We start from the raw sequence: 24883 nt of genomic DNA on the forward strand, positions 1-24883 counted from the left end.
CTTTTCCACCCAACTCTCACAGTTCATTTGTGGCACAGCTGGGAGGGATGTCCAGGATACTGGGAGGCGTGGGAGCAGGCTCAACCTTCTCAGCCTCAGTCTTGACCCCTTTCTTTGACCCCTTTCTTCCTCCCCAGGTGGATGGTGAACACTGCCGGCTGCCCTGGGTACTGCCGGGGGGCAGGGCCTGGGCCACGTTGGAGGGCCGCCACGTGGTGGTGCACACTGCCTGTGGGCTGCATATCATGTATGACTGGGGCAGCCAGGTGCGCCTAACTGTGCCTTCCACCTTCCACGGCCAGCTGGTGGGGCTCTGTGGGGCCTTTGGTGGCCAAGTTGGCCCCCTTGATCTGCCTCTAGACACAAGATCCTGGTCCAGGGGCCTGGTCACTAACCCCTGCCCACTGCCCCAGCCCAGTCTTGGCTTTAGCATCAGCTGCCCCACACAACTTGCCCAGATCTTCAATGCTCCCAAACTGTGTAGACTCCTACAGGCACCAGATGGTCCCTTTGGCCGCTGCCTGGGCCATATCAGCCCCAAGGCTTTCCTCAGGATATGCCTGCAAGATGTATGTCATACCCATGGTCAGGACCTTGGTCTCTGTGATGCCCTCACAGCATATACTGCCGCCTGTCAGGAAGCTGGCATCCCTGTGAAGCTTTGGAGGGGACCCAAGCTTTGCCGTGAGTGCTCTGGCTGGGTGTGGGTTGCCTCCGGGGCAGGTTGAAGGCAGCAGGAAGAGCCCCTTCTCCTGATGGGGATCAGAGCAGTCCTGATGTAGATGGAATTGGCTAAGCAGTGTTGGGGGGAAGGGCATCCAAGGGAGAGAGAACTGGAATTTCAAAGGTGTGGAAGTTGAAAAATATCAGTGGGGGGGCACCTGGGCGGCTCAGTCGGTTAGGCATCTGACTTCAGCTCAGGTCATGATCTCATGGTTTGTGAGTTTGAGCCCCACATCGGGTTCTGTGCTGACAGCTCAGAGCCTGGAGCCCGCTTCAGATTCTGTGTTTCCCTCGCTTTCTGCCCCTCCCCCACTCACACTCTGTCTTTCTGTCTCTCAAAACTAAATCAATGTCTTAAAAAAATTTTTTTTTAAAGCAGTGGGAAGCTAGCCTGACTGGGGCAAGAGGCAATAGGATTGGAGAGGGAAACTTGAGTCCTAAGCACCAGCCTTTGCCATCCACCTGCAGCTCTGACTTGTCCGCCTCGGAGCCACTACAGCATCTGCGCACGGACCTGTGATGGGGGCTGTGTCCAGCCTACCAGCCCTGCTCACTGTTCTACCCAATGCTATGAGGGCTGTGAGTGTGACCCTGGATTCATTTTTGACGGCACAGACTGTGTGTCTCAGGACCACTGCGGCTGCTTTCACAGTGGACGCTACATCCCTGTAAGAGAGGTCCCCAGGCATGGGTGGGTGGGTGCAAAGTTTCCCATATCTTGTCATAAAATGTTCCCCAGGGGCACCTGGGTGGTTCAGTTGGCTAACCATCTGACTCTTCATCTCAGCCCAAGTCTTGATCTTGGGATCGTGATTTGAGCCACACATTGGGCTCTGTGCTGGGCATGAAGCCTACTTAAGAAAAAAAAAAAAAAAGTTCCCTGGACCACACTATATCAGTCAGCATTTGCCATTGTAAATGAAGAAAATGATGCCAAGTATCTTAAATACAACAAGGAACATACCTACCTTTAATTGTTTAAATCGGAGGCTTTCACGCATGGCTGGATTCAGGGACTCAAGTGATGTCACTAGAACTCAAGTTTCTTTCTGTCTTTCATCCCTGTCTTTTCCTTTTTCTATGATAGCTTCTATATCAAGTAGGCTCTAGGTCCAAATGCTATAACAATCTCAAAATTACAGTGGCTTAAATTTGATAGAAGCTTATTTCTCTCTCATGAACGGTCCAAGAATAACCAGCTTGGCTCATCCAAGTCAGGGACACAGGTTTCTTCTATCATGTGGTTCTACCTCCCCTGTAGTATTGTGATCAGCTACTCCCCACCACATCTTCATTCAAGCAAGTTGGCCAGGAAAAAGAAGGGACAGGGAGGTCAGGCCCCACTCTTTAAGGGCATAACCCAAAAGTAGCACATATCACTTCTGTTCATATCCCATTGGCCACAACTTCACGAAGGGACCCCATCTGGCTGCAGAGGAGGCTGGAAGATGTATCTTTAGCTGGGTATCCCTGAATGCAGCCAAAAATTCTAATTCTGGGGAAGAAATGGAGAATGGATATTTGAAGACATGCATAGCCTCATTTTCAAATCACTTCTGCATGTTGGGCAGTGGTGGTCCCCTTCTTCTTCAAGTTTATGATGTACAGTTTAGCCATCTCAGTGGAAGGACAGACCCCTCTCTCAATAGTTCCAGCAGAAGTCCCAGTGCTGACTCCTATTGTCCCACTTGCCCATCCCTAAACCAGAGAGGCCAGGAGATATGGGGTACTCTGATTTGTCTCTGACTAGCCAGACCTGGGGCATGCGCCCAGAGCTGAAGCCAGAGGGTAGGTATATCACCTAAGAAACTCCACAGACAGAAAAGTGGGGCTAATTCCCCAAAGAAACTGGAAGGCTGTTACCAGAAGACCACAGATGGATGGACCCTCGGCAGGCAAAGCGTCCTCTTCAAGGCTTTTCAGCTCCTTGAATCCATTCAGAGGTAAAGAAAAGCCCCCCAGGGGATGACTGACATAGTTGTCTTGGAGATTCGAGGCCACCAGATACGAAAAAATGATTGGTTAAACCCTAGTGGTGCCTGGGTGGCTCAGTCAGTGAAGCTTCTGACTTTGGCTCAGGTTATGACCTCACGGTTCGTGAGTTCAGGCTCCACATCAGGCTCTGCACTGGTGGTGTGGTGCCTGCTTGGGATTCTCCTTCTCTCTCTGTCTCTGTCTCTCTCTGTCTCTCTCTCTGCCCCTTTCCCACTTGCACTCTCACTCTTAAAATATATACATAAACTTTAAACCCCAAACCAACCCCAGGAATGAATACATGCCCACACTGGGAGGAACAGGGCATAAGAGCTGCTACAGCTGCCATTGCATGTCCTCTCCACGCTAGTACTGACACTGGCCACACATCAGAACTTGCAGAGAGCTCTTAAGGTTTTTCACACACCAGTGAAAAAAGCAGAGGGATTGTCCTAGATTGAAACAGACTTTAAAACCACAATAGTCAAACGCAGTACACAAAGCTTGATTATATACTAGTTGAAAAAGAACAGTTAATAGATATTTGGGGGACAATTGGAGAAATTCATCAAACTTTTTTTATTTTTGCCCATCTCAGAGAAAAACAGCTCAATGGATTTTTAATTTGTATTTGTCGTTAGGAGGTTGAGCATCTTTTCAAATGCCTAAGAAACATTTCTTTTTGTATTAACTTTCTGAATAGCTTTGTTCATGTTTTTATATTGACTTATTGGTCTTTTTCTTTTTTATTTCTAGGAACTCTTTATATATTAAGGAACTTAGTCCTTCATGATATGTTTTATACATGTGCTTAGCTGTTTGTTGATACGGTTTTTTGAATTTGATTTTGAGTCTCTCTCTCTCTGCAGGTTGGGGAGGCACTGATCCTGCCTGGCTGCCAGGAACGCTGTATATGCTTGCATGGTCAAGGCCTCCAGTGCCAGCCCTTTTCCTGCCCACAGGGCACAGACTGCATCCTGGATGGGGGTGTGCGATGGTGTGAGCCCAGGGAGGGTGCTACATGTCGCCTAGTGCCCGGGGGCCTCTTCACCACCTTTGATGGCTTCAGTGGGCTCACACCCATTCCTGTTATGTCCTGTGCCTATGAGCTAGCCACATTGGTGGGTTCCAGGCCCCAGGATCCTGACTGGTTCCATGTCATTGCTGACTTCCTGCCCTGTCCTAGCTGCACTGCTCTCAAACCACGAGTGATCATCAGCTTCAGGGATGGCTGTGCAGCTGTGGGAACCAATCAGGAAATATGGGTAAGGGACTTCCTCAGTAAGAGCCAAGACTTTTTTATAATCTGGCACTGATCTCTGGGGCCTTTTGATCCCTTATTGGCATTCCATACCCTTTTAACATAGAACTCTCCCATCACTGTGCTCTCACATTGACCTCCATTGGCTAAATGTCCTTGTCATCCTCTCCCATGACACTCTCTAGACCCTATATAAACTTCACCCTGGACTTCTCAGGACCCACTGATCCCCCACATTGACTCAAGTGCTGCTCAACTCCTGGGAACTACTGACTAAGTAGTCATCTCCTCCTCCTCCTCCTCCTCCTCCTCCTCCTCCTCCTCCTCCTCCTCCTCTTCCTCCTCCTCCTCCTCCTCCTCAGAGCTCTAATAGGGGAAGCCCAGGTAGAGTGATCAGGGCTGGAATGGGAGAAGCACAGGTAGACTGTGGAAGCCCAGAGGAGATACTCTCAGTTTAGAAGACCAGTGAAGGCTTTCTGGAGAAGGTGACAAATGAGCTGAGACCTGATTTTAAGCTTGGGAAGAGAACAGAACAAGGCCAGGAAAACAGAGGGAGCATATTTGGGGAATAGTGGTGAAAATGAACTGTTGAGTTTAAAATAGCCCACTAAATGTCTTTGGACTTAGGGCCAGGGAGGTTGTTAGTGACTTAAGAAATCACAGCAGGGGGACAGCTCCTGGACTGCAGGTTTGAGGAATGGAGACAGCAGGAATAGACAGCTCTCTTGACAAGTTGTACATACAAACTGCCCTTGTCAAACAGGTGAGAGTAGAGATAAGCCAGGAAGAGGCAGAGGCCTTTTAAAACTGGTTTACCATTACGATTTTGTGATGGGAAAAACCCTGGGATGTTTAAGTGCTGATGGGAAGGAGCCAGACAAGGAGAGGTTGGAGATCAGTGGGGAGAGAGGCCAGAGTGGAGAGCACCTGGCTCCCCCAAGACACATGGAAACCAGAGAGCAGCAGAACTGGAATCTGGCAGGCAAAATGGATACTGTTTATAAGTAAGAGGGAAACAAACCTGAAACCCCATGTTGAGAAATAGAAGGAGGCTACTGGTAAGAGTGGGAGGATGGTCCAGCAAGAGAGCAGCTAGGATTCTGCCACAACCCAGCTCAACCACAAAAAGTGGTGATTAGAACAGTACCACATAGGGTAGCTGTGAGGATTCATGCAGAGTGTGTGGCATATACGAAGTGCTCAGTAAATACAAGCTCTTGGGGCGCCTGGCTGACTCCGTTGGAAGAGCTTAAGACTTGACCTTGGGGCTGTGAGTTGAGCCCCATGTTGAGTGTACAGAGTACTTAAAAGTAAATAAACTTAAGGGGCGTCTGGGTGGCTCAGTTGGTTAAGCATCTGACTCTTGATTTCAGCTCAGGTCATGATCTCACAGTTTGTGGAACTGAGCCCCAAGTAGGGCTCTGCGCCGACAGCATGGAGCCTGCTTGGGATTCTCTCTCTCCCTCCCTCTCTGCCCCTCCCCAGTTCTCTCTCTCTCTCTCTCTCTCTCTCAAATATAAACATTAAAAAAGTAAATAAACAAACAAAAATTTTTTAAACTGTGATTGCAGGTGCCTGGGTGGCTCAGTTAAACATCCTACTTTGGTTCAGGTCATGATTTCACAGTTCATGAGTTTGAGCCCTGTGTCAGGCTCTGTGTGTACAGGTCTGAGCCTGGGGACTGCTTCGGATTCTGTGTCTCCCTCTCTCTGCTCCTCCCCTGCTCATGCTGTCTCTGTCTCTCAAAAATAAGTAAACGTTAAAAAAAAAGCTGTGATTGCTCTTGCGGTCACTTTTATATTATTAATGGAGAGGCAATATATATAACAGAATGGTCAAGAACACAGGTCATGAAATCACACCCCTTTGGTTCAAAATTGGCTCTGCCACTTACCAGCTATGTGAACCTGGGCAAGCTATGTTACTTCTCTGGGCCTCAGTTTCCTAATCAGTAAAACCAAGAGACACCTAGGCATACAGTACTGATCTACCCTGTCAGAGTGTTGGTGAGGATTTAGTATCATTTATAAATTTAATATCATTAATTACATAATTAAGTTAGGTGACAGTATATTAAAATATCAATTACATTACATAATGCAATATACTGTCATACATTATCTTATAAAATAAATAACCAAATATTAAAGCACTTGGAATAGTGCCTGGCACAGAGTATGTGTAAACGGTTATTAGATTATGAAGACACAGGTGAGAGAAATGCAACTGGTTCTAGAGACTTTGTTCTCTAAAGCTCCCTTTTAGGAAAGAGTTTATTATGGAAAAATTCAAGCATCACAAAAGAAGAGAGAATGGTGTGTCATGAAACTCTGTTACAGTTACAAATGTTTTGCCATTTTTGCTTTCATCTTTTCCTCCCACTCTTTGCTTTGTTCGTGCTGGAGGATTTGAAAGCAAATACCAGACCTTTTTCCTCTAGCAAAGACCTGGGTATGCCATTTTGATAGAGACACCCGGCAGGATTCACAGTAGTTTCAGAGCCCCGCCTCCGGATTCGGGCCCTAATCCCCGCCCTTCACTCGCCTCCTCTCTGCAGGTGAATGGACAACCCGCCAGCCTCCCGGCGCAAGTGTGCAGGGGCGTGGTCGTACGCTGGGCTGAGGGCTCCCGAGTTGTTATCATCGAGCGGTCCCCCATGCTGCGGGTGCTGGTGGGGCCCGAGGGGGCTGTGTCCCTACGGGCCTCCCCCGCGCTACGAGGACGCCTCCGGGCAGCCTGCGGGAACTACAACGGAATTGCAGCCGACGACCTGATACTCCCAGGAGGACTCCGGGATGCCAGCCTAGTCGACGTGTTCCAGGCGTGCCGGGTTCGGGGCTTCAATAACTGGTGAGAACTTTACCTTCTCCTGCCCGGGGACCTGACTTCTCTCGGCAGAGGGCGCGACCAGCGCAACTCCCTGCGCCACAGGCTGCCTTTGGGGACTTGGAGCCCATACCCTCTCTCTGATGGTCTTCCTACAGCACGGAGAAGCTTGTTATTCCACCATCTCTCTGATGGTCTTCCCACCGCACGGAGAAGCTTGTTATTCCAGCCGTGACCCAACACTTCACCGTCTGACGCCGTACCTCAGCGTGTGCCCAGGGCTGGGACTCGTCCACCCCCCCAACTCCCCCACCCTCGACGCACGCCTGCCCTGGGGATGGGAACCCACGGACCTTCCTGAGACTGTTTTAATAAATAATTTATGACCAAAACCTGCTTGTGCCTATATCTTCTACTTCCCAGTGCCCCCGCGCCCTGGGGAACACAAAAGGTCCCAACCTATAGTTCTCGTTTCCCAAGACTCAGGAGTTAGGTCGGGACCCTGACCCCTTCCGACCCAAAACCTGAGTCCGAGCACCTAGCTCCCTCCTCCTTCGGTTCCCCAGAACTGCATTCCCCTCAAGGACACAGATTCCCTCTGGGGCAGGCGGGGGAACCTGCAGCTCCGCCCCTGACCCACAATATTGTGACGTAACTGCATCGACAGCCAATCCGGCTCGACGGCGCCAGCTAGCCAAGGCAGGAAGCGGAAGTTTTGAAGCGCGCGGGCCGGAAGTGCCTGTTGCCTTGCACTGCCGTATCTCGCAAGGGTGCTGCTGCGCCACTGTTCTTCGGGCATTACCTGTGTGCGCCCTGGGCCCAGCTGCGGCCATGAGCCGGCCCAGCCGGCTGCAGAGGCAAATTCTGAGCTTGTACCGCGAGCTTCTGCGCGCCGGGCGTGGGAAGCCTGGCGCCGAGGCGCGGGTGCGTGCTGAGTTCCGGCAGCATGCTTGCCTGCCACGCTCCGACGTGCTGCGTATCGAGTACCTGTACCGCCGCGGGCGGCGCCAGCTGCAGCTGCTACGGTCGGGCCACGCCACTGCCATGGGTGCGTTCGTGCGTCAGCGGAGTCCAACCCAGGAGTCCAGCGGCGCGGGGGCGCCAGGGACCCAGCCTGACAATGGCGATGGTCCGAGGAATCCCCTTGACGGAATGAGGTCACCGGAGACATCCCCCGATGGACGGTGACAGGACGAGGAGCTTACCCGATAGCGCAGGGGAACCGGGGGCCCGCCTGACTGTGTGGGGGGACTAGGGAACCTGCCTGATGAAACGTGAAAGGTCTTAAGACCAGCTCAATGGATTGGGGAATCAGAGAGCCCTCCTAGCGACGTGGGGTGCCAGCGACCCCCGTGATAGATGGTGAGAGATGACCGACCTTGCACGATCCATGATAACGGGTCGAACTCTCATGAGGGTTTGGAGTGGCTTGGTTGCCGGCTGGCTGAACTGTGTCAAGCTGAGAGCTCCTTACCCTAAAGCATGGGGAACCAAGACGCCTGCCGTCGGACGGAAAGAGACACCTTTCTATTTACCTCTGGCTCCCCTCTCCTGTATTTAACTCTGAGAAGAGCAGACTTGTTGCTGAGAATTTTGGGAAGATACCCTGATGGATGGTGAGAAGCCCCGAATCCCCTTTGGAAAACTTTCTTCCCGTTAATTGTGGCAGACTAGGACCTGTGGGGAAGGGGCTGGGGTATCTTACCCCATCTGATCAACTGAAGACCCGTCAAGACCTATACTTGATGGTTCTGAGGGGAAACCCTGACTCCTGGGCCCTTCTCCTCCCAGGACTGTTGAACAAAAGGAATAAAATTGGAGATGTGATTACTTCCCTCTTGGTGGTCTTAAAGAGTTCATGTATTTGGGGATTTTTTTAAAAGGCCCTCACAAACCAAGAAGTGACCCTCTGGGAGGGGGAGGTATGGGGAGCTATCTGTTCTTCTCTGGAGCCCTCTGGACTAGCAGATTGGTTGAAGCAGCCTAGTTCATGCCCCTGGGCAGATCCATTGACCCACCGTGGTTTGACCCCAAAGAAACCCCAGTTGACTCCTTAATAGAAGATAGGGAGGTAAGAGAGAAAATGGTGGAGCTCAGGAGGCCTGCCTGGAAACCCCTGAGGCAGTACTGGGGACCTCAAACCTGGCTGAAGAGTCCAGCCTCAGCTACAAGCTAGGACTTTGGTCAGCAAGGACCAGGTGTTGGGGAGGAGAGGTAGACCCATAGGCCCCAGGCGTACCTCCTCCCATATCTCTGTCCATTACATCTCTCCCGCATCACTCACCTCTCCCTCTTGCTCACTCCTGGATCCAAGATCTTGAGCCCTAAGAAGCTCCAGGATGGGAGCTTCTGGCAGGGCTGCAGGCAGTGAGCAAGTTCCCACTGGGGCTGGGTGACCTGGGTCAGGAGGGGAGATGTTCTACCCAGGTACTACAGATGAACAGAATCTGTGTGGTAGAGGGAGTGAGGGAGGGGAGTGCCTGATGTGAGGGAGGCAGTTGTAGGTCAGTGGTGATTGAGAGCATGGACTCTGGAACTGGAATGCTTTCATTTGGATCCCAGCTCCAACATGTACTACTAATTACATGATCATGGACCTGTGATTTAACCTCTTCGTGCCTCAGTACCCTTATCTGTGAAATGGGCATCATAATAGGGCCTTCCTCATGTGGCAGTTATAATAGAGTGAATTAAATACATGGTGTGGCACCAGATGATGTCCCAATTCTGTGACCCTCTCGCCTACTTGAGTCCACGTGGAGCTAAAGAAGAGGAGGCTTCCTGCTGTGAGCTCCTGTGTCTGCTCCTTTGCATGAGGGCTTTCTGGGAGTTACAGAATGTGGGTTAATGCGCTTGGGAGCAATCCTTAGCCTGGGGGGACAGCAGTCAGTGGATGAGTGCTCCAGCCTGCCTGTTGTCTGATGAGACAAGTGCAGGTCTATTCCCCAAGGTTCCTCAGAGACCCCCTGTGGGACTGAGCCCCAGTCGCCCACAGCAGTTACCATTTCATGAGCACCTTTTCTGGCATATCCCCTGGCCTGTCTCACTCTCCCCACTCCCTAACTCCTGTCTCCTGGGATCATATCCCAAATAAACCTCCCCCAAGCCTTTGACTCAGAGTGTGCCAATGTTTACACATGGTTGATACTCTCTGTATTTGTGCTGTGTTTTTTTTTACTCTGCTAAGGCCCAGGGTCAATGCTTCTCAATCCCTTAGCCCTGTCAAACAGGAACCTCCTGGTCTAAGAAAATTGCGATAAAGGACTTATGGGGCTTGGGGTAATTTGGAGTATGTATTGTGGATTAATAACAGAATTGAATGGAGTGGCTAAATTTCCTGATTCTGATAACTACACTAGTGTAAGAGAATGCTCTTGTTCCTAAGAACTATACACCAGGGGTGCCTGGGTGAGTTGGTTGAGTGTCCAACTCTGGACTTCAGCTCAGGTCAGATCCAGGGTCATGCGATCAGGCCCTAAGTTGGGGGCCCATGTTGATCATGGAGCCTGCTTAAGATTCTCTCTCTCCCTCTGCCCCTCTCCTCAGCTGTGCTCTCTCTCAAAAAAAAAAAAAAAAAAAAAAAAAAAAAAAAAAAAAAAAAAAAATTAAAAAGAACTATACACCAAAGTATTTAGGAGTAAAGAGTATCAATCATGTCTACAGTGTGCTTTCAAAATGTTCCAAAATATATGCACATACATAAATATACTAGCAAGAGTGTAAATGGTGAAGCACATGGGGTAAAATGTTAGCCGTGAATCTGGGTGAAGGGTATATGGGAGTTTGATGTGCTAGTCTTAAAACTTTTCAGTAATTTGAAACAAAAAGTTACATGAACACAAAGGCCAATGATCATTTACATTTGGGCACCAGAGATCTTTACACACAGGGCACATTTTTACAGCAGATTTGAAAACAGTAAAGCCTGTTATTTTGAAACTTTATAAATCTCTTATGCATAGTTTAAAGGCATAGCTTCACAGATCTAGCAATCAATTACAATTTCTGGATTTTTTACCTTTTAAAAAATTTTTTAATTGCTTATTTTTGAGAGAGAGAGAGAATCTGAAGCAGACTCCAGGCTCTGAGCTATCAGCATAGAGCCTGATGCAGGGCTCTAACTCACAAGCCATGAGATCGTGACCTGAGCCAAAGTCAGATGCTTAACCGACTGAGTCACACAGGTGGCTTTTGTGAAATAATATCTGGTTCCCCTTACAGATTCTGATCTCCATTCTGTTGGGAACGACAGTTCACTAGAATATGTTCTTGTCTTAGGTCACACACTCAGCTGTCCCAAGGGGCCGAGCCAGTGACCAGGCACGTGAAGTGACCTAGTGTGGCCTTAGGGAAGCGTGGGAAACTCACAGTACCTGATGAGGAGCCACTAGCCACACCAGCAAGTTACCACCATAATTATTTTTTTTTTTAAGACTTTATTTTTGAGTAGTCTTTACACTCAATGTGGGGCTCGAGTTCATAACCCCTCAAGAGTCGCACGCTCTACCAACTGAGCCAGCCAGGCATCTTGTGTTACCACCACTCTTGCTCAGCTTCCTCCCTCATACAGCACTGGACAATTCTGGATATGAATTATGTGGAAGAATGACTAGGGTTTTCTTTACAGCAGTAAAAGTATTGTGATTTGATTTTAAAACAATCCTGATCTGGCAGTACTCCATGAATCGCTCGTGAGTAAAAGGATATGATGTCTAGAATTGGCTTCAAAGTAATCTAGAGAGAGGGGAGTGGGTGCCTGGGAGGATTGGCCCTGAGTTGATAATAACTGGAGCTGGTGATGAGCCCATGAGGACTTGTAATGCTGTCCCTTCTCTTTTTGTACAAGTTCAAAAAGTATCAGAATTGAAGTTGGGAAAACAAACTCCAGTGGTCCCCAGCCTAACTCGCATCAGAAGTCCTCTCTGTGATCCACAAGGTCTCACCTGATCTGGCCCTGTCACTTCTCTCACCTCACCTTCTCCCACGCTCCCCTCCACCACTCATGTTCCAAACACACTGGCCTTCCCACATGCCAGACACACTTCTATCTCTGGGCCTTTGCACTTTCCCCCTCTACCTATTATGATAACTGAGAGCAACCTGGGGCTTGAGCATTTGAAATGTGATTAGGGACTAGGGAGTTTTAAAATTTTTAAATAAATTTTGGGGCACCTGTGTGGCTCGGTTGAGCATCTGACTTTGGCTCAGGTCATGATGTCACAGTTTGTGAGTTCGACCCCCATGTTGGGATCTGTGCTGACAGCTCAGAGCCTGGAGCCTGCTTTGGATTCTGTGTCTCCCTCTCTCTCCGCCCCTTCCCTGCTTGTGCTCTGTCTCTCTCTCAAAAATAAATAAACATTTAAAAATGTTTTAAATAATAATAAGGATAAAAATTGTATAAATTTTAAATAATTGAAATGTAAAAACGAGCAGTGTAAAATGTTTTTTCCATTAAACACAATTTTATAGTTTTGGTAGCATTAACCAGATTTCAAAGACTTCGTAAGAAAAAGGAATTATAAAATATCACATTATTTCTATATTGGTTACATATTATAATGATAGTATTTTGGGTCTATAAGGTTAAACAGTAAAAACTCAATTATTAAAATTAATTTTACCTGTTTCTACTGTTGACTATTAGAAAGTTTAAAATTAAAGCAGCTACTGAGGATGAGACCTCTGCCCAAATGCCAAAGATTTATCATTGTCGATATGTCAGGAGGGAATGTTGAGGCCACTTTTTAGGCAACAGGCTTGAGCAGTGGAAACTTGAGTGAAGCAAAAGGGCCCACAGTGACCACCAAACTGAATGCAGTCTCATTAAGTGAACTGCCTAGAAATAATCATAGGCCCTAACTGACCAATGGGCTTCCCTCAACCAGGCACAGTTACCAAAAAAAGGAAAATTCCTTATGTCGCCATACTTCATCACTCCGCCCTGTAACTATAGTCCCTCACCACCGCCTCATGGCAGACAGTCTCTCCTTTGCTGTCCTGGCCGCTGCTCCCTTGCAGTGTATTCAATAAACATATCTCCTGTAAAAAATAATAATAATAAAATAAAATTGTATTTGTGCCTCATGTTACATCTGTCTTGGACAGCATTACTCTAGGAGTCCTGTGGCTTGTTTCCTCACTACAATTTGCTCTAATCACTTAATTACAACATAATGACATAATTATCTCCCTGATGCCTTCCTCAACCACCCTAATTAAATTGTACCCCCTTTCTCGTTGGCCGCTTTAGTTTTCTCCTTAACACTTAATCACCAACTGACCTATTACAGATTTTACCTAGTTTTTAAAATTAATTTATTATTATTATTATTATTATTTATTACAGATTTTATTTACTGTTGATCTCCCCTATAGAATGTTGGCCCCATGGGGACAAGAATTTTCACCTGTTTTGTTCACTGCCCTGGTCCTGCTCTTTGACCAGGAACTGACTCAAAGCAGACACTCAGTTTTGAATGAATGAATGAGTGGCACAGATTTGTCCCATTACTTGGTCAGTTGGGTCAGAATTGCCAAGACTCTGCTGGCCCTATTTATGGTGACGCCAGGGAGACCATGCCTTTTCTTGGTTGGGGACAGCGTCTTGGTGTGGACAATATGCACTTGATGTGAAAACAGGTCAGGTTTGTGTTCTGGTTTTTCCAGAATCTGCTGCTTCCTGCCCCTCTCCCTCAGTGTCCATTCCCCCTTCTGGACAGCTCCTTGGTTTTCTTTGGAGACTCACTTCTCCCCCATTTTCAGCGCATATGATTCAGGGAGGGCTGACAGCAGCCCCCAGGAAAGCAGGTGACACGGGCCAGGGGAGCCAGCTTTGGGCTGTAAGGGAAGAGTGATTGTCCTGTTGGCCGCTGAATTGGTGGGATGTATGCTTAGAGGTTTTGAGGGGCCCTCTGGCTACTGCTAGGTAAGAGTGAAGCCAAACCAGAGGAAAGAACTGGGAGAGATATCATTTGTGCCCCCGGATCCAGCTGTCCTTGCAGCCTGGACTTTTCAGTTATCCCCCCCAAATCAGTTCCCATTCCACTTAAATCAGTGGGAATTGGGCTTCAGCCTCTTGTTCCCTGTGTGGCCTCGGGCCAGGGCTTCCCCTTTATAGCCTCAGCTTCCATTCTGTTAAGTGGGGACACACCATTGGGTGGTTGTGAGCATTAAGGAAGGGATGTGTGTTTAGTGTACATCCAGGAGCCTAGCAAGGGTTCTGCCTCTGTTCTTGAGTCTAGTCCTGTTCTACCTCTTGTCCTGATAGCATAAACTCTGAGGAGAAGATGAGCTTCGACACCTGAGGCTGGGGACTAGCCTACAGGACTGAGCCCTGACAATTCAGCTTGGTGTCATCAGGACCCTGGGGAAGGGGGGTTTCATAATCCTACACCAGGGATGGCCCAGCCTGGGAGCCCGCCATGTACAATGTTTGAATGGAGAACCTGTACGGATGCACCTGTGCCTCTTTGCCTGAGGAGCCTTGACAGGCAGAAGAGACTGGAAGTGGTGGGGAGTTAACATCTCCAGGAACAGTCCTTAACCAATGAGAGATGGAAGCTGGTACATAAATGGCACAACTTCTTCACCCTTTTGGTGGACCAACTTGGAGTGTGTCCCACACAGTCTCGCAGAGGTCCCTAGTGGGATGGTGCCCCCGATGCCCAGAGCAGCAACCAACTCATTAACTCCCTTCCCTGGCTCACTTTCCCACTCCCCTATCAGTCTGCCTAGGGGTCACCTCCCTAATAAACTACTTGTGCTTGAATCTTTGCCTCGGGGCCTGGGGGACCCCAATCCAAGATGGGCTGATTCAGTTCTGTGTTGTACACTCAAAGCAAAGAGATCTGTGGAGGGGGCTGCCCAGACACCAGGACTGCATCCCAAATTCTGAATTTTCAAACACCCAGTATCCTCTGAATGTTTGTGCCTCCCTCAAGATTCATATGTTGAAGTCCTAACACCCCAATGTGATAGTATTAGGAGGTGAGGCCTTTGGGAAATAATTATGTTGTGACAGTGAATTCCTCATAAAAGGAATTTGGAATCCTTATAAAAGAGAGCTCCCTGCCCCTACTGTCATGTGAGGACATAGTGAGAAGGTGACCATCTATGAGGCAGAAAGCAGGCCCTCATCAGATAGCCACTCTGCTGGCACCTTGATCTTGGACTTCCCAGCCTCCAGAACTGTGAGAAATAAACTTCATTGACGGGCGCCTGGGTGGCGCAGTCGGTTAAGCGTCCGACTTCAGCCAGGTCATGATCTCACGGTCCGTGAGTTCGAGCCCCGCGTCGGGCTCTGGGCTGATGGCTCAGAGCCTGGAGCCTGTTTCCGATTCTGGGTCTCCCTCTCTCTCTGCCCCTCCCCCATTCATGCTCTGTCTCTCTCTGTCCCAAAAATAAATAAACGTTGAAAAAAAAAAAAAAAAAAAAAAAAAAAAAAACTTCATTGTTTATAAGCCACCCAGTCTGTTATTTTGTTATAGCAGACCAAATGGACTAAGACACATCCTTGGACATTGACCATTTATTACATATGTCTGGGCCATGTTCTCAGATTGGGGGGGGACCATTGACATAGCTGAGCACCAGATGAGGTGTCCTGGCCAGTCGGGCAGGAAAGCAGCAGGACCCTCCTGATGGTGGCAGGAGCAATGTGGCACCCACGAGGAGAAGGAAGAGGAGGAGAATGAGGAAGGTCAGGGACCACCTGGATGCAGGAGGAGGGGCTCTGTGAAGAGAAATGCAATGTTGAAACTATGGTGCGCTGCCACTATGAGCCCCTGTACCCCCCACCCCCAGACCCATCTCCCGAGCATCTCACCCAGGGTCTACCTCCAACATCACATCCTGCAGGTTGGGAGATGCCTGCTTCTTGTCCTAAGGGGAGACAGCAGCCAGCAGCAGAATGGATGGAAGGGACACTTACTCTGGACTCTTCCTTCCTACCATAAGACCTATGGGGCTGAGTTTATTTTTCCTTCTTTCCTGGAACCCTCCCAACCCTCTCCAGTGTAGTGGATATCTGTGCCTGCCCTCCATCCAGTCTTCCTTCTCCTGGTAACAGTGGCTCAATTTGTACAGTGGGTGGAGGGTATCATGCCGCCCCCCTCTCAGCCCTTCAGGTTCTTATGTGGCTGACCCCATACGTCTCCACTTCCGTGACTGGGCATGTGAGCCAGATCTGGCCAATGAGAGCACTCCATCAGTTTGGCCACTGTGATTGGTTCAGGGTGCAGGCCATGACCCAAGCTGGGCAAGTGGGAGGCAGCCGTGGGACATTGCTGCCAGCAGGTAGGTGGCACCCTGCTTCTCCTTGGGTGGGCATACCAGTGGGAAATGAGTATTCAGTATTGGGCGAGTATTGGGGTGGCCATTTGCTGAGAAAGAATCCACCTTGGAGAAGTAGAGCCTGAAAGAGGAAAGGACTGAGCCCTGACAGCATTTGAGATCTCTTCAGCAGCACCCAGCCTTGTCAGTTACATAAAAAAAATTACATCCCCTTTTTTGTGTAATTCCATTTGGGTTAGGTTTCTGTCACTTGCCATCAAAATTCCAGAGTGATAAAGCTGGCTGAGGACCATCTCACCTGAGGCTTCCGGAGCAGGGAGCGTCTTCGCTGACCTGCTAAGTGTTTCCGGTGGCTGAAGCCCGACATGAGCATGTCCTGTGGGGAAATAAAGGTGTGGGAGTTCTCAGAGAACTAGTGACAGACACAAAGTTGGGCAAAGGCCAAGACGGGGTTGTCACAGAGGTGAGATTCTGGGGGAAGAAAGATATCTCAGGGAGAGACAAGAGAGGGACAGAGCCGAAGAAACCGAGAAGAGACATTACTTATTCATTCACTCAACAAATATTTAATGAGGGTCCATTACATGCCGGCACTGTTCTAGAATCTGAGGATGTGGTGGGCATGCAAATAGGAAAAGTCCTGGCATCCACGGAGCTTATATTCTAGTAAAGAGAGACTGTACATTAATAAATAAATGTACGATGTCAAGATGTGGTAAGTGCTGTTAGAAAATAAAGAGGTTAAGGAGTGATAATGTTTGGAGATCAGGACAGGCCTCTCTGAAGAGGTGAGATTTGGGGAGAGACGGGAATGAAGTGAGGAAGTGAGCTGGGCATGTGTCTGGGGGCTTTGAAATAGGAGTGAATTTGGAATGTTTGAAAAACCAGGAGGCTGAGATAGAGGAAGACACAGAGACCGAGAGAGGCAGGGGGAGGGAGGGAGGACAGCATTGAGACAGCAAGAAAGAGACACTGAGAGAGATAGAGGGAGACACAGAGCCACCGAGACCCCCTTGAAAGGGAAGTACCCTACTAGGAGGCACACAGAGGTATCCCAAGGGTGCCTGTGGAGGAAGGGTGTCCCCTACCTGCTCTCACCTCAAGGCCTTGTCCCCTGCCCTCGGGGACCCTGTGGCCACATAGCTCACAGGGAGCTCCTGGTGTCCAGGCTGTCTTTCGCCCCAAGGGCCTGAGGCCTCCAACATCCCCTGCCGGGTCCCACTCCAACTCTGCAGGAGTAGGGAGGCCACTGGGTGCCCAGGGCCCCCAGGCCCCACCAGGTCCTGGCCCGTCCAAGTCCCCCTCAACTTCCAAGTCCTGGTCCAGTGTACTGGCCTCCTCGAACACCTGGTCAGAGGACAGAGTCATGGGGGTTGTGGAATTGGTACCTTGGGTGGGGACTGCCAGTGTGGGCCATACCAGGCTGTAGCTGACCAGCTGGGCCTGCAGCCACCACAGCCGCCGAAAGATGCCGTCTCGGTGGGCTCTGAGGGCCCTCAGGACCTGCTCCAGGGATGCCCGGGCCTGAGGCTCACTCCGCTGTGCCAGCCCCTCACCGAATGCCAGCAGTGCATCTACACGCTCAGCTGCTCCACATAGGTCTGCCTGTAGGGCCTGGGGACAGAAGGTTGGACACCACTCCCACCCCCCACCCACACACCAGGAGCACCAGAGATCAGCTACCTGGAGTTATATCCCTTCCCCCTTCTCTTACCCAGACACCTAGAACATGGAGTAAACGCATTTCCCATCCCAGGAAGCTGGTACCCATTCCTGAGGCCCCGCCCACCCTCCCATACCGTTGCCTCCCACTGCCCACCTGCAGCTGGACCATCCCGCTCTGGGCTGATGCCCAGGGCCCCAAGCCTTGCTCTAGGTCCTGCAGCCGGAGGCCCAGCCCCAACAGGCAAAGGGATAGGCTGTCCTGCTCAGCCTCCAATACTTCCTGGCCAAAGATGAGGTGCTGGGGAACACAGGGGACTGAGTCAGGGTCGGTGGGCCAACCCAGACCTTGCCCCCACTTCCATTGCCACCCCTCTTTTGCAGGCTCCTTCTGTAGCAGAGTCCATCTCTGGTCTGCACCAGGGCTGCTCCCACCTGGAGTCCTTCCCAGTGGAGCCGGGCCTGGACAGAATCTCCAGGTTTTCAAGGCTCCTAGAAGTGTGGACATAAGGGGCCTGGGGGTCTGAACAGAGAGTGGGTGATGGGGCTGGATATCCCCACAAGGAATGGGACCGCACCAGGGTCAATGACGAGCTAATTCTCTCCCAGTTGGCAAAATAATAAAGATTTTCTATAGTGATTGGTAAAGAATCATTTTCTGGAGTGTCCCTCCCCCCACAGATGCCCAACACTTTTCCAGAATCATCACCTCATGCCCAGTTTGGAGGCCAAATTCTGGGGGAGAGGAGGTGGGGGCTGGCACAAGGGGGCCTGGATCACCTCAGCTCACCTCACGGTGTCTGCCCCCAGCTGGGTCCTCACTGGAAGAGGGTGCTGGCAATCTCAGGGGACCAGCAGCAGGCTCAGTGCCCCTCAGCCCACCCTGGAAGTGTTCGGGAGGGTCCAAGGAGTCTTGCCCCAGTTTCTGGGCCTGTTCTGGTCTGGGAGGTAGGAGGCATTGACAGGCCTCTGGCTGAGCCTAGGTGTCCATCATCCACCCTACCCTACCCCTGTCCTTAGGTGCCCCTCCCATGTCCCTAGGTGATCATAGCCATAGTACCTTCCCCCCTCAAAATGCCCCTGCTACTGCCCCCACCCTTTTGGGACCTAAGTTCCAAAGCCCAGCCCCTACCTGATTCTCTTCTCTCCAGATGCAGGGCAGATGGTGCATCTAGCAATGTCCAGTTCCCTAGGGGCTCCAGCGGGGTAGTTGAGGGGCTCTGAGGGTAATCTAGGGCCCAGAGGTGGGGGGAGGGCCATAGCTGGGAGCCTGGAGACAGAGAGTCAGTGAGGATCCCCAGTGAGAGCTCTTTTCCTGGCCAGGGGCATCCCCCCAGACCTCCTCAGCAGGACTCACACAGGCCTGAGGCAGCCAGAGGCCTGGGGGCAGGCTCAGCTCCACCTCCTCACTAGCAGAACTGGACTCAGGTCATTTGATGCCCGGCTCAGGTGGCAGCAGCACCACTTAACTCCTTCTTCCCTAGCCTGCCAGTTAGCGGAACCTCCCAGGTTCACCCCACTCATCCCACCTAAGGGGTTTCCCGATACAACCCTGACCCCTCATGAGCCATGGATTCTGCCCCACTCAGGGACCTGTACATCTGACCCCAGGACCCACACCATCCAAGGTCCCAGACACCGTACCCCTCAGGAACCCGCATCTGCCCCCGCCCCCCCCCCCCCCCACTCCATCCAAAACCAAAGAAAGATTTTTGTTGGTTTATTTGAAATGGGGCCTCTTCCTGTAGTTCCCACAAAGTTACTGGGAAAATAAATAACCCGGGGGGGGGGGGGAGGGGGGAGCCATCTCTGCCCCAGGGTTCCAAGGTCACAGGGTCACAGCTGTCAGGAGGTGGAGAGCCCGGGAATGTGAGCAGGGCAGGCGCCTGGCATCACTTGCTGAGCAGGAGGCCGGTGCGCAGCACGCGGGGCACGCGGCGGATAGTCAGCGAGACGCGCGTGCCACGGACCAGGCTGGCTCCCGGCCGTGCAGACGGGCAGGCGGCGGCGTTGGGTGGCAGGGAGGTGGCGTCCAGCGCATCTACTCGGGCAGCTGCGATGCCGTGAAGGAGGCGCGTGTAGGCGGTGCCACGGAGCACCAGGAGGCTGCGCGGTTCCAGCAACAGCGAGGTGGTCGGCCGGGGCGGGGACCGGGGCTGCGGGACGGGATGAAGCTCAGCGGGCCCCTCAGAAGTCAAGGGGGGTAGTGGTCAGCAGAATTTAATGGTCAGCGGGGCAAGGGTCAGCGAGTTCCCAGGGGCAAAGGCTGAGGGGCAAGTGTGCTCCCACGGAGCTTTGCAGGGGAAATCCTACCGGTCTCAGTTAGTGGGGGGGGGGGGGGGGGGGGGGGGGAGGGGGGTAAGGGGGGCGGGGAGCGAGGGCAAGCAGTCTCTTGGGAGGGGGCAGGAACGTGGTGCAGATGGGGGTGTCTAAGGGAATTGCAGCTGGGATTCCCCAAGGGGTTGGGACTTAGACCCAGGGATCTGCAGTCCTAGGAAACGGTGGAACTGGACTGAGGGCTTGGCTGAAGCTAGGAAGGGCGGGGGTTGGGTAGTAACAGTGAGGTGGTGAGGAGCCAGTATGGTCTGGGCCTGTCTGCAGACATCGGGATGCTTGAGGACACCCACACACTGGAAGGGAATGTCAGCCTACCCAAGAGCATGTAGGGCTAAAAGGAGCAGCTAGGGGAGTTTCTGTGAACCATGAGGTATCAGAAATGCCATCACTGAGAGAAAGGTCAGGGAAGCCACTGTCACGAGCAACCCCCACAGAAGGGAGTCAGTATATCTGGGGGGTCCTTGAGCAATGAGTCATGGGTTGAGGCCCCAAGAAGAATCTGATGGTGTCCTTCAAGGCAGATCAACACTATTGGAGTGGCAGAGAAGTCTTGTGTTGGGGAGCCTTGTGCAGCGGGCAAAGAGAGGATGTCTAAGAGGATGTCAGGAACAAGCATGAGTAAATGGTGTTGGGGTATCCAAGGATATGGGTGTCTGTTGGGAGTATTGGGGAGTCTTACACAGGTTATATGGACCTTGGGCCATTGGAGCACTCTGAACATGTGGGGCCAGGGGGTCTGTGGGGCATCGGGGCATTCATTTAGCAGGTGAGGCTACTGGGGTGTCTATAGATATCATTTCTAGGGCACCCTGCAAATGGATGGGTCTGGAGTCTGGGAGGATATGGGTGTACTCCTTGAGGGGACTGGGGAAGGTGTCTGGGAGAGTATCAGGGGTACCCTGGAAGCAGGAGGGACTGGGGCTTCTTGGAGGATGTGGGATGTCAGAATGCCCACGAGTGGCTGGGGCAGTGTCTCAGGGCCCACCTGCTCTGCGGGGTCATCGTCCTTTGGCTGCCGCGGCTCGTAGAGGTCCAGCATGGTGTGGGAGCCCAGGCTGATGGTGCTGACGGTCGGGTAGTAGAGTGGCCCGTCCTCGTGGGGCTGGGGAGTGGGCACCAGGGCTGGACAGGGCAGGAGTCCACACACCCCCCCACCCTCTGGGGCTCAAGGAGGGCACCCCAGCTTGGGATGAGGTGGTGAATGCCTGGTTGGGGTATGTGGCTGCTTAATGAGTAGAGGTGGGTCAACATAAGGCCCTGCCTCATGGTGGATCGGAAGTCTGGGGGTCGGGGTGAAGGTGTGTGGTTACCATGATGCCCTCCCCAGGCAGATACTGGTTCACAAGGACGTGGTTGGCTGGGAGACCTCCAAAAAGGCTGAGGTCAGATACTTTGTCCACGTAGCGCTGGAGCCACAGAGGCAGCCGCTCAGGAACCATCCCCCGGGGATGGGGGAGCCCACCTGGGAGAGGGGAATGGGGTCCTGAGGACACCCAACCAAGGAGCCCTGGCACCTGGAACCCCCATTAGGGATATTCTAGTGGTTGGCAGTACTCTGACCCTTGGGAACCTGTGACTCTGGAGATCACTACCCCACGCCTCCAAGGCTTCCTGACTTCTCCAAACCCCTGGACACTTTGAGATATCCCAACTTATCAGGAAATCCCTAACCTCTCAGAACCTCCACTCACCCCTCAGAATCCTCCTGGCCCTGGGAACCCCTTGAGCCCTCATGGACCCACCCAGTGTCTTGACTATCCAATCTGAGTCACCTGCCCCAGCCTATATCCCCAAATCACCCATGCCCCCAAGGCAGGGACACTTACCCCAATTCTGTAACTTCCTCCCAGAGAGCTGGGTCCACTTTGGCTTTGGGGCATTGAAGACCTAGGAGGTGGGGAGGGGATCAGTCCTTTTTCAGGACCACCCTCACTGATCCTACCACCCAGTTCAACACAGGGCCCTCTACTTGGGGTGGAAATGGGTCATCTCAGAATCTCTGGGATTATCCTCTGAGATAGAATGTTCCCAGGATTGTGTTGTTTGACCTCTACCCTGTGTCTACCAGGGTCAAGGAAAGGAACCAGAGCTACACAATCGTGGTCTGAAACTACTCAGAGCTCTGGGCTGGACTGGACTTTTTTAACCCAGTAAAGTGTGCACTCTGTAATTTCCTGAATCCTGGGCTATCTCAGCACAGCCCGACTTCTGGAACCTCTTTGCTCCTATCACCTGAGGGAGAAAATGTGCTAAGCTGGGCTGTCTCAGCCCAGAGAGTACTTTGAAAATGCTCCACTGCCAGGTGCCTGGGTAGCTCAGTTGGTTAAGTGTCTTGGCTCTTGATCTCGGCTCACATCATGATCTCACAGCTCTTGGGATTGAGCCTCGCTTCAGGCTCAGTGCTGAAGAGCGGAGCCTGTTTGGGATTCTCTCACTCCTTATCTCTCTGCCCCTCCCCCACTCACACCTCTCTCTCTCTCTCTCTCTCTCTCTCTCTCTCTATCTCAAAATAAGAAAGAAGGGCGCCTGAGTGGCTCAGTCGGTTAAATGTCTGACTTCGGTTCAGGTCATGATCTAGCGGTTTTTGAGTTAGAGCCCCGCCTTGGGCTCTGTGCTGACAGCTCAGAACCTGGAGCCTGCTTTGGATTCTGTGTCTCCCTCTCTCTCTGCCCCTCCCCTGCTCACAATCCATCTCTCTGTCTCTCAGAAATGAATAAATGTTTTAAAAAAGGAAGGATGGAAGGGAAAGAAAGAAAGAAAACTCTCCACAGCCAAGATCCCAAAGGTCTAGAACAGGCAATCTCCAAGAAATATGTACTCTATTCGATAATCTCATTCCTTTCACAGTTATGGGGCTGGAAGGGGCTATCTCAGCACAAGAGTCTGTGTTCTGTAGCTCACTTATTCCTGGGACTCAAACTAGACAACACTAGTTGAGATAGCACAGGGAAGATCTGTGCTCTACGACTAACGGTCTGAGACTCCAAAGGATCTGAGCTTTTTAAATTCTTCTCTCCCTAAACCTTAAGGATAGAATACAGAATACTGGGCTATCTCAGCACAGGTGATTTGAGCTTAGTAACCTTATTCCCAAGACTCAGGGTGTATGCTGAGCCATCTCAGCAGAGGGAAGAGTTTTTACTCTGTAGCATTCTGATGCCTGAGTTATGTCAGCACAGAAATCTGAAACTGCAAATTCCTAATTCCCCAAACCTCAAGGGCCTGAACCGGGCTATCTCAGCCTATGTTTATAACCTCCTTTTCTCTATGATAGCAGGATTGGGCTATCTCAGCACAGAGGGTATAAGACTTGTAACCGTGTTTCTAGCATAACGAATCTGATCTCAGTAACATCTGTTTTGAAGGCTGCACTGGGCTATCCCAGCACCGGGAGTCTGAGCTGCATAAGAACTACCTTCCTCAGAATCAGTTTGGTTTCTTCTAAGCTTCCTGGGAAAAGCTCTGACACACCCCAGCAGGTCCTGAGAGAGGAAAAGGGAAGATGAGGGATGGGTGCTGGATGTCACTCTCCTTCCTGCCAGGATCTTTACTGTAGCCTTAGGGACTCTCACACAGAACCTGGAGATTGGGGAGGGATCTGGGAAGGAGGGAAAAACAAACCGCAAGGGTGTTGGGGTTACCTGTCGAAGCAAATACTCCTCCTCTTCCTTGGAGATGAAGTCAGGGACATAGTAGATTACAGGTGGTGCCTAGGATAGAGATCCCCATGAAGGTGTGGCCCTTCAACCTACACCGGGGCTCTAGTATCACTGAGCAGACCCTCCCTCTGAAGGGTCTCCAGATGTTCCCAAACAGGCTAGGGCCTGAAGTCAAAGGACTAATGCCCATTTTGGGGGTGGGAAGTGGGGGTGAGGGTGGGGCTGTACCCTGAGGGTAAGAATGAATTTGGAGGAAAGGAGCAGTCCAAGCCCACAAACTCAGGAGTCGGCCTGCCTATCCCCACTCTATCCCCCACCCTCTAGTCCCCACCTTCACCCTCTGCACCCCCAGTCTGACAACCTGTTCCACCCTGAATGGTTCCAGGGCTGGGACCCTGGCATCCTGATCCTCCATGGACACCAACTCCATGCACCCAGTCCTGTGGGGGAGGGGAGGATACTCTGAAGTCACCAAGCCTCCCACCCTCAGGCTATGATCCCATTTTCTGCTTTATCAAGGGCCAGGGCCTCACCTTGGCCCTACAGTGAAACTCACTTGGTTTCTAAAACCTGAGTCCTCAGCATCTCAAAAGCCACCCGGACACAGTGAGTACCCAGAACACTGCCCCAAACTTCATCCACAATGGCCCACGAAACTACACATTTCTGCCCCTTAAGCCTCTCACAGAGAATATCCTCTGACCTCACTGGGAGCCTTTCCCAAGAGCTCCACGCATAGCCTCCAGGGCTGCACCCCAAAGCCCCTTCAAACAGTTTGAGATGCCATCCTAACAACTTCAAACCTGCGACCATGAGTCTGGGTCTCTAACAACATTCAAACTCCCCATGCACCCTCCTGCCGCCTCGAGCCCTTTCAGATGCCCCATTCTGAACACCCGCGTGCCCCCAATCTGAGTCTCCTCAGACAGGTCCACTCTCAGTCTCCTCGGATCCCCCCACTCCGGACCCCTTCACACTTCCCCTCCCGAGCGCCCCTTCCCTGTAGCAACCTTGGGCCTTTAGTCCGGAGCTTGACTCCTCTCAAACCTTCTTCCCTACCTGAACCCCTTAGACTCTCCACCCCGAGTTTTCTAGAATTCCACACTCTGAGTTTCCCTGGACTCCCATCTGAGCTTCCCTAGATCCCCAT

General features: G+C 51.4%; 4 protein-coding genes across 11 annotated transcripts in view; 2 read left to right on the forward strand and 2 right to left on the reverse strand.

Moving 5' to 3' along the window:
• The window catches only part of LOC147573554 (IgGFc-binding protein-like), a 9642-nt gene extending 2466 nt beyond the window's left edge, over positions 1 to 7176 (forward strand). Inside the window, exons 3-7 of the mRNA XM_086688639.1 lie at positions 138 to 684; positions 1192 to 1391; positions 3567 to 3962; positions 6516 to 6808; positions 6943 to 7176. Coding sequence (XP_086544765.1) covers positions 138 to 684; positions 1192 to 1391; positions 3567 to 3962; positions 6516 to 6808; positions 6943 to 6976 — 1470 coding nt within the window. The 3' untranslated portion in view covers positions 6977 to 7176. The remainder of the gene's footprint in view (positions 1 to 137; positions 685 to 1191; positions 1392 to 3566; positions 3963 to 6515; positions 6809 to 6942) is intronic.
• Positions 7177 to 7490: 314 nt separating this feature from the next.
• Positions 7491 to 8614, forward strand: SDHAF1 (succinate dehydrogenase complex assembly factor 1). Its single transcript, XM_025914584.2, has one exon. It carries the CDS (start codon positions 7616 to 7618, stop codon positions 7970 to 7972), a length of 357 nt encoding a protein of 118 aa, XP_025770369.1. The 5' UTR covers positions 7491 to 7615; the 3' UTR covers positions 7973 to 8614.
• A 6682-nt stretch (positions 8615 to 15296) lies between these two features.
• Positions 15297 to 19841, reverse strand: SYNE4 (spectrin repeat containing nuclear envelope family member 4). 7 transcript variants are annotated; one of them, XM_086691051.1, is made up of 9 exons: positions 19708 to 19841; positions 18870 to 19007; positions 18528 to 18678; positions 17895 to 18038; positions 17495 to 17689; positions 17174 to 17422; positions 16374 to 16451; positions 15609 to 15664; positions 15297 to 15515 (listed from the first exon to the last, which is right to left on the reverse strand). In XM_086691051.1, exons 1-9 carry the CDS (start codon positions 19776 to 19778, stop codon positions 15338 to 15340), a joined length of 1260 nt encoding a protein of 419 aa, XP_086547177.1. In that variant the 5' UTR covers positions 19779 to 19841; the 3' UTR covers positions 15297 to 15337. The 7 variants fall into 7 exon arrangements, with proteins under 7 accessions (XP_086547177.1, XP_086547176.1, XP_086547172.1 ...); XM_086691050.1 differs by having other exon boundaries at positions 17164 to 17422; XM_086691046.1 differs by having other exon boundaries at positions 17164 to 17422; positions 17510 to 17689; positions 17895 to 18260.
• ALKBH6 (alkB homolog 6, nucleotide demethylase) lies at positions 19757 to 24736 on the reverse strand. Of its 2 annotated transcripts, none has more exons than XM_086691125.1 (7): positions 24290 to 24736; positions 24095 to 24173; positions 23716 to 23784; positions 21901 to 21961; positions 21385 to 21557; positions 21060 to 21138; positions 19757 to 19893 (listed from the first exon to the last, which is right to left on the reverse strand). In XM_086691125.1, exons 1-6 carry the CDS (start codon positions 24544 to 24546, stop codon positions 21073 to 21075), a joined length of 705 nt encoding a protein of 234 aa, XP_086547251.1. In that variant the 5' UTR covers positions 24547 to 24736; the 3' UTR covers positions 19757 to 19893; positions 21060 to 21072. The 2 variants fall into 2 exon arrangements, with proteins under 2 accessions (XP_086547251.1, XP_086547252.1); XM_086691126.1 differs by having other exon boundaries at positions 21385 to 21536; positions 24290 to 24731.
• Positions 24737 to 24883: the final 147 nt, after the last annotated feature.

Source organism: Puma concolor, chromosome E2 (assembly GCF_028749965.1).
Source record: "Puma concolor isolate L17-30 chromosome E2, mPumCon1.1.hap2, whole genome shotgun sequence".
Lineage (NCBI taxonomy): Eukaryota > Metazoa > Chordata > Mammalia > Carnivora > Felidae > Puma > Puma concolor.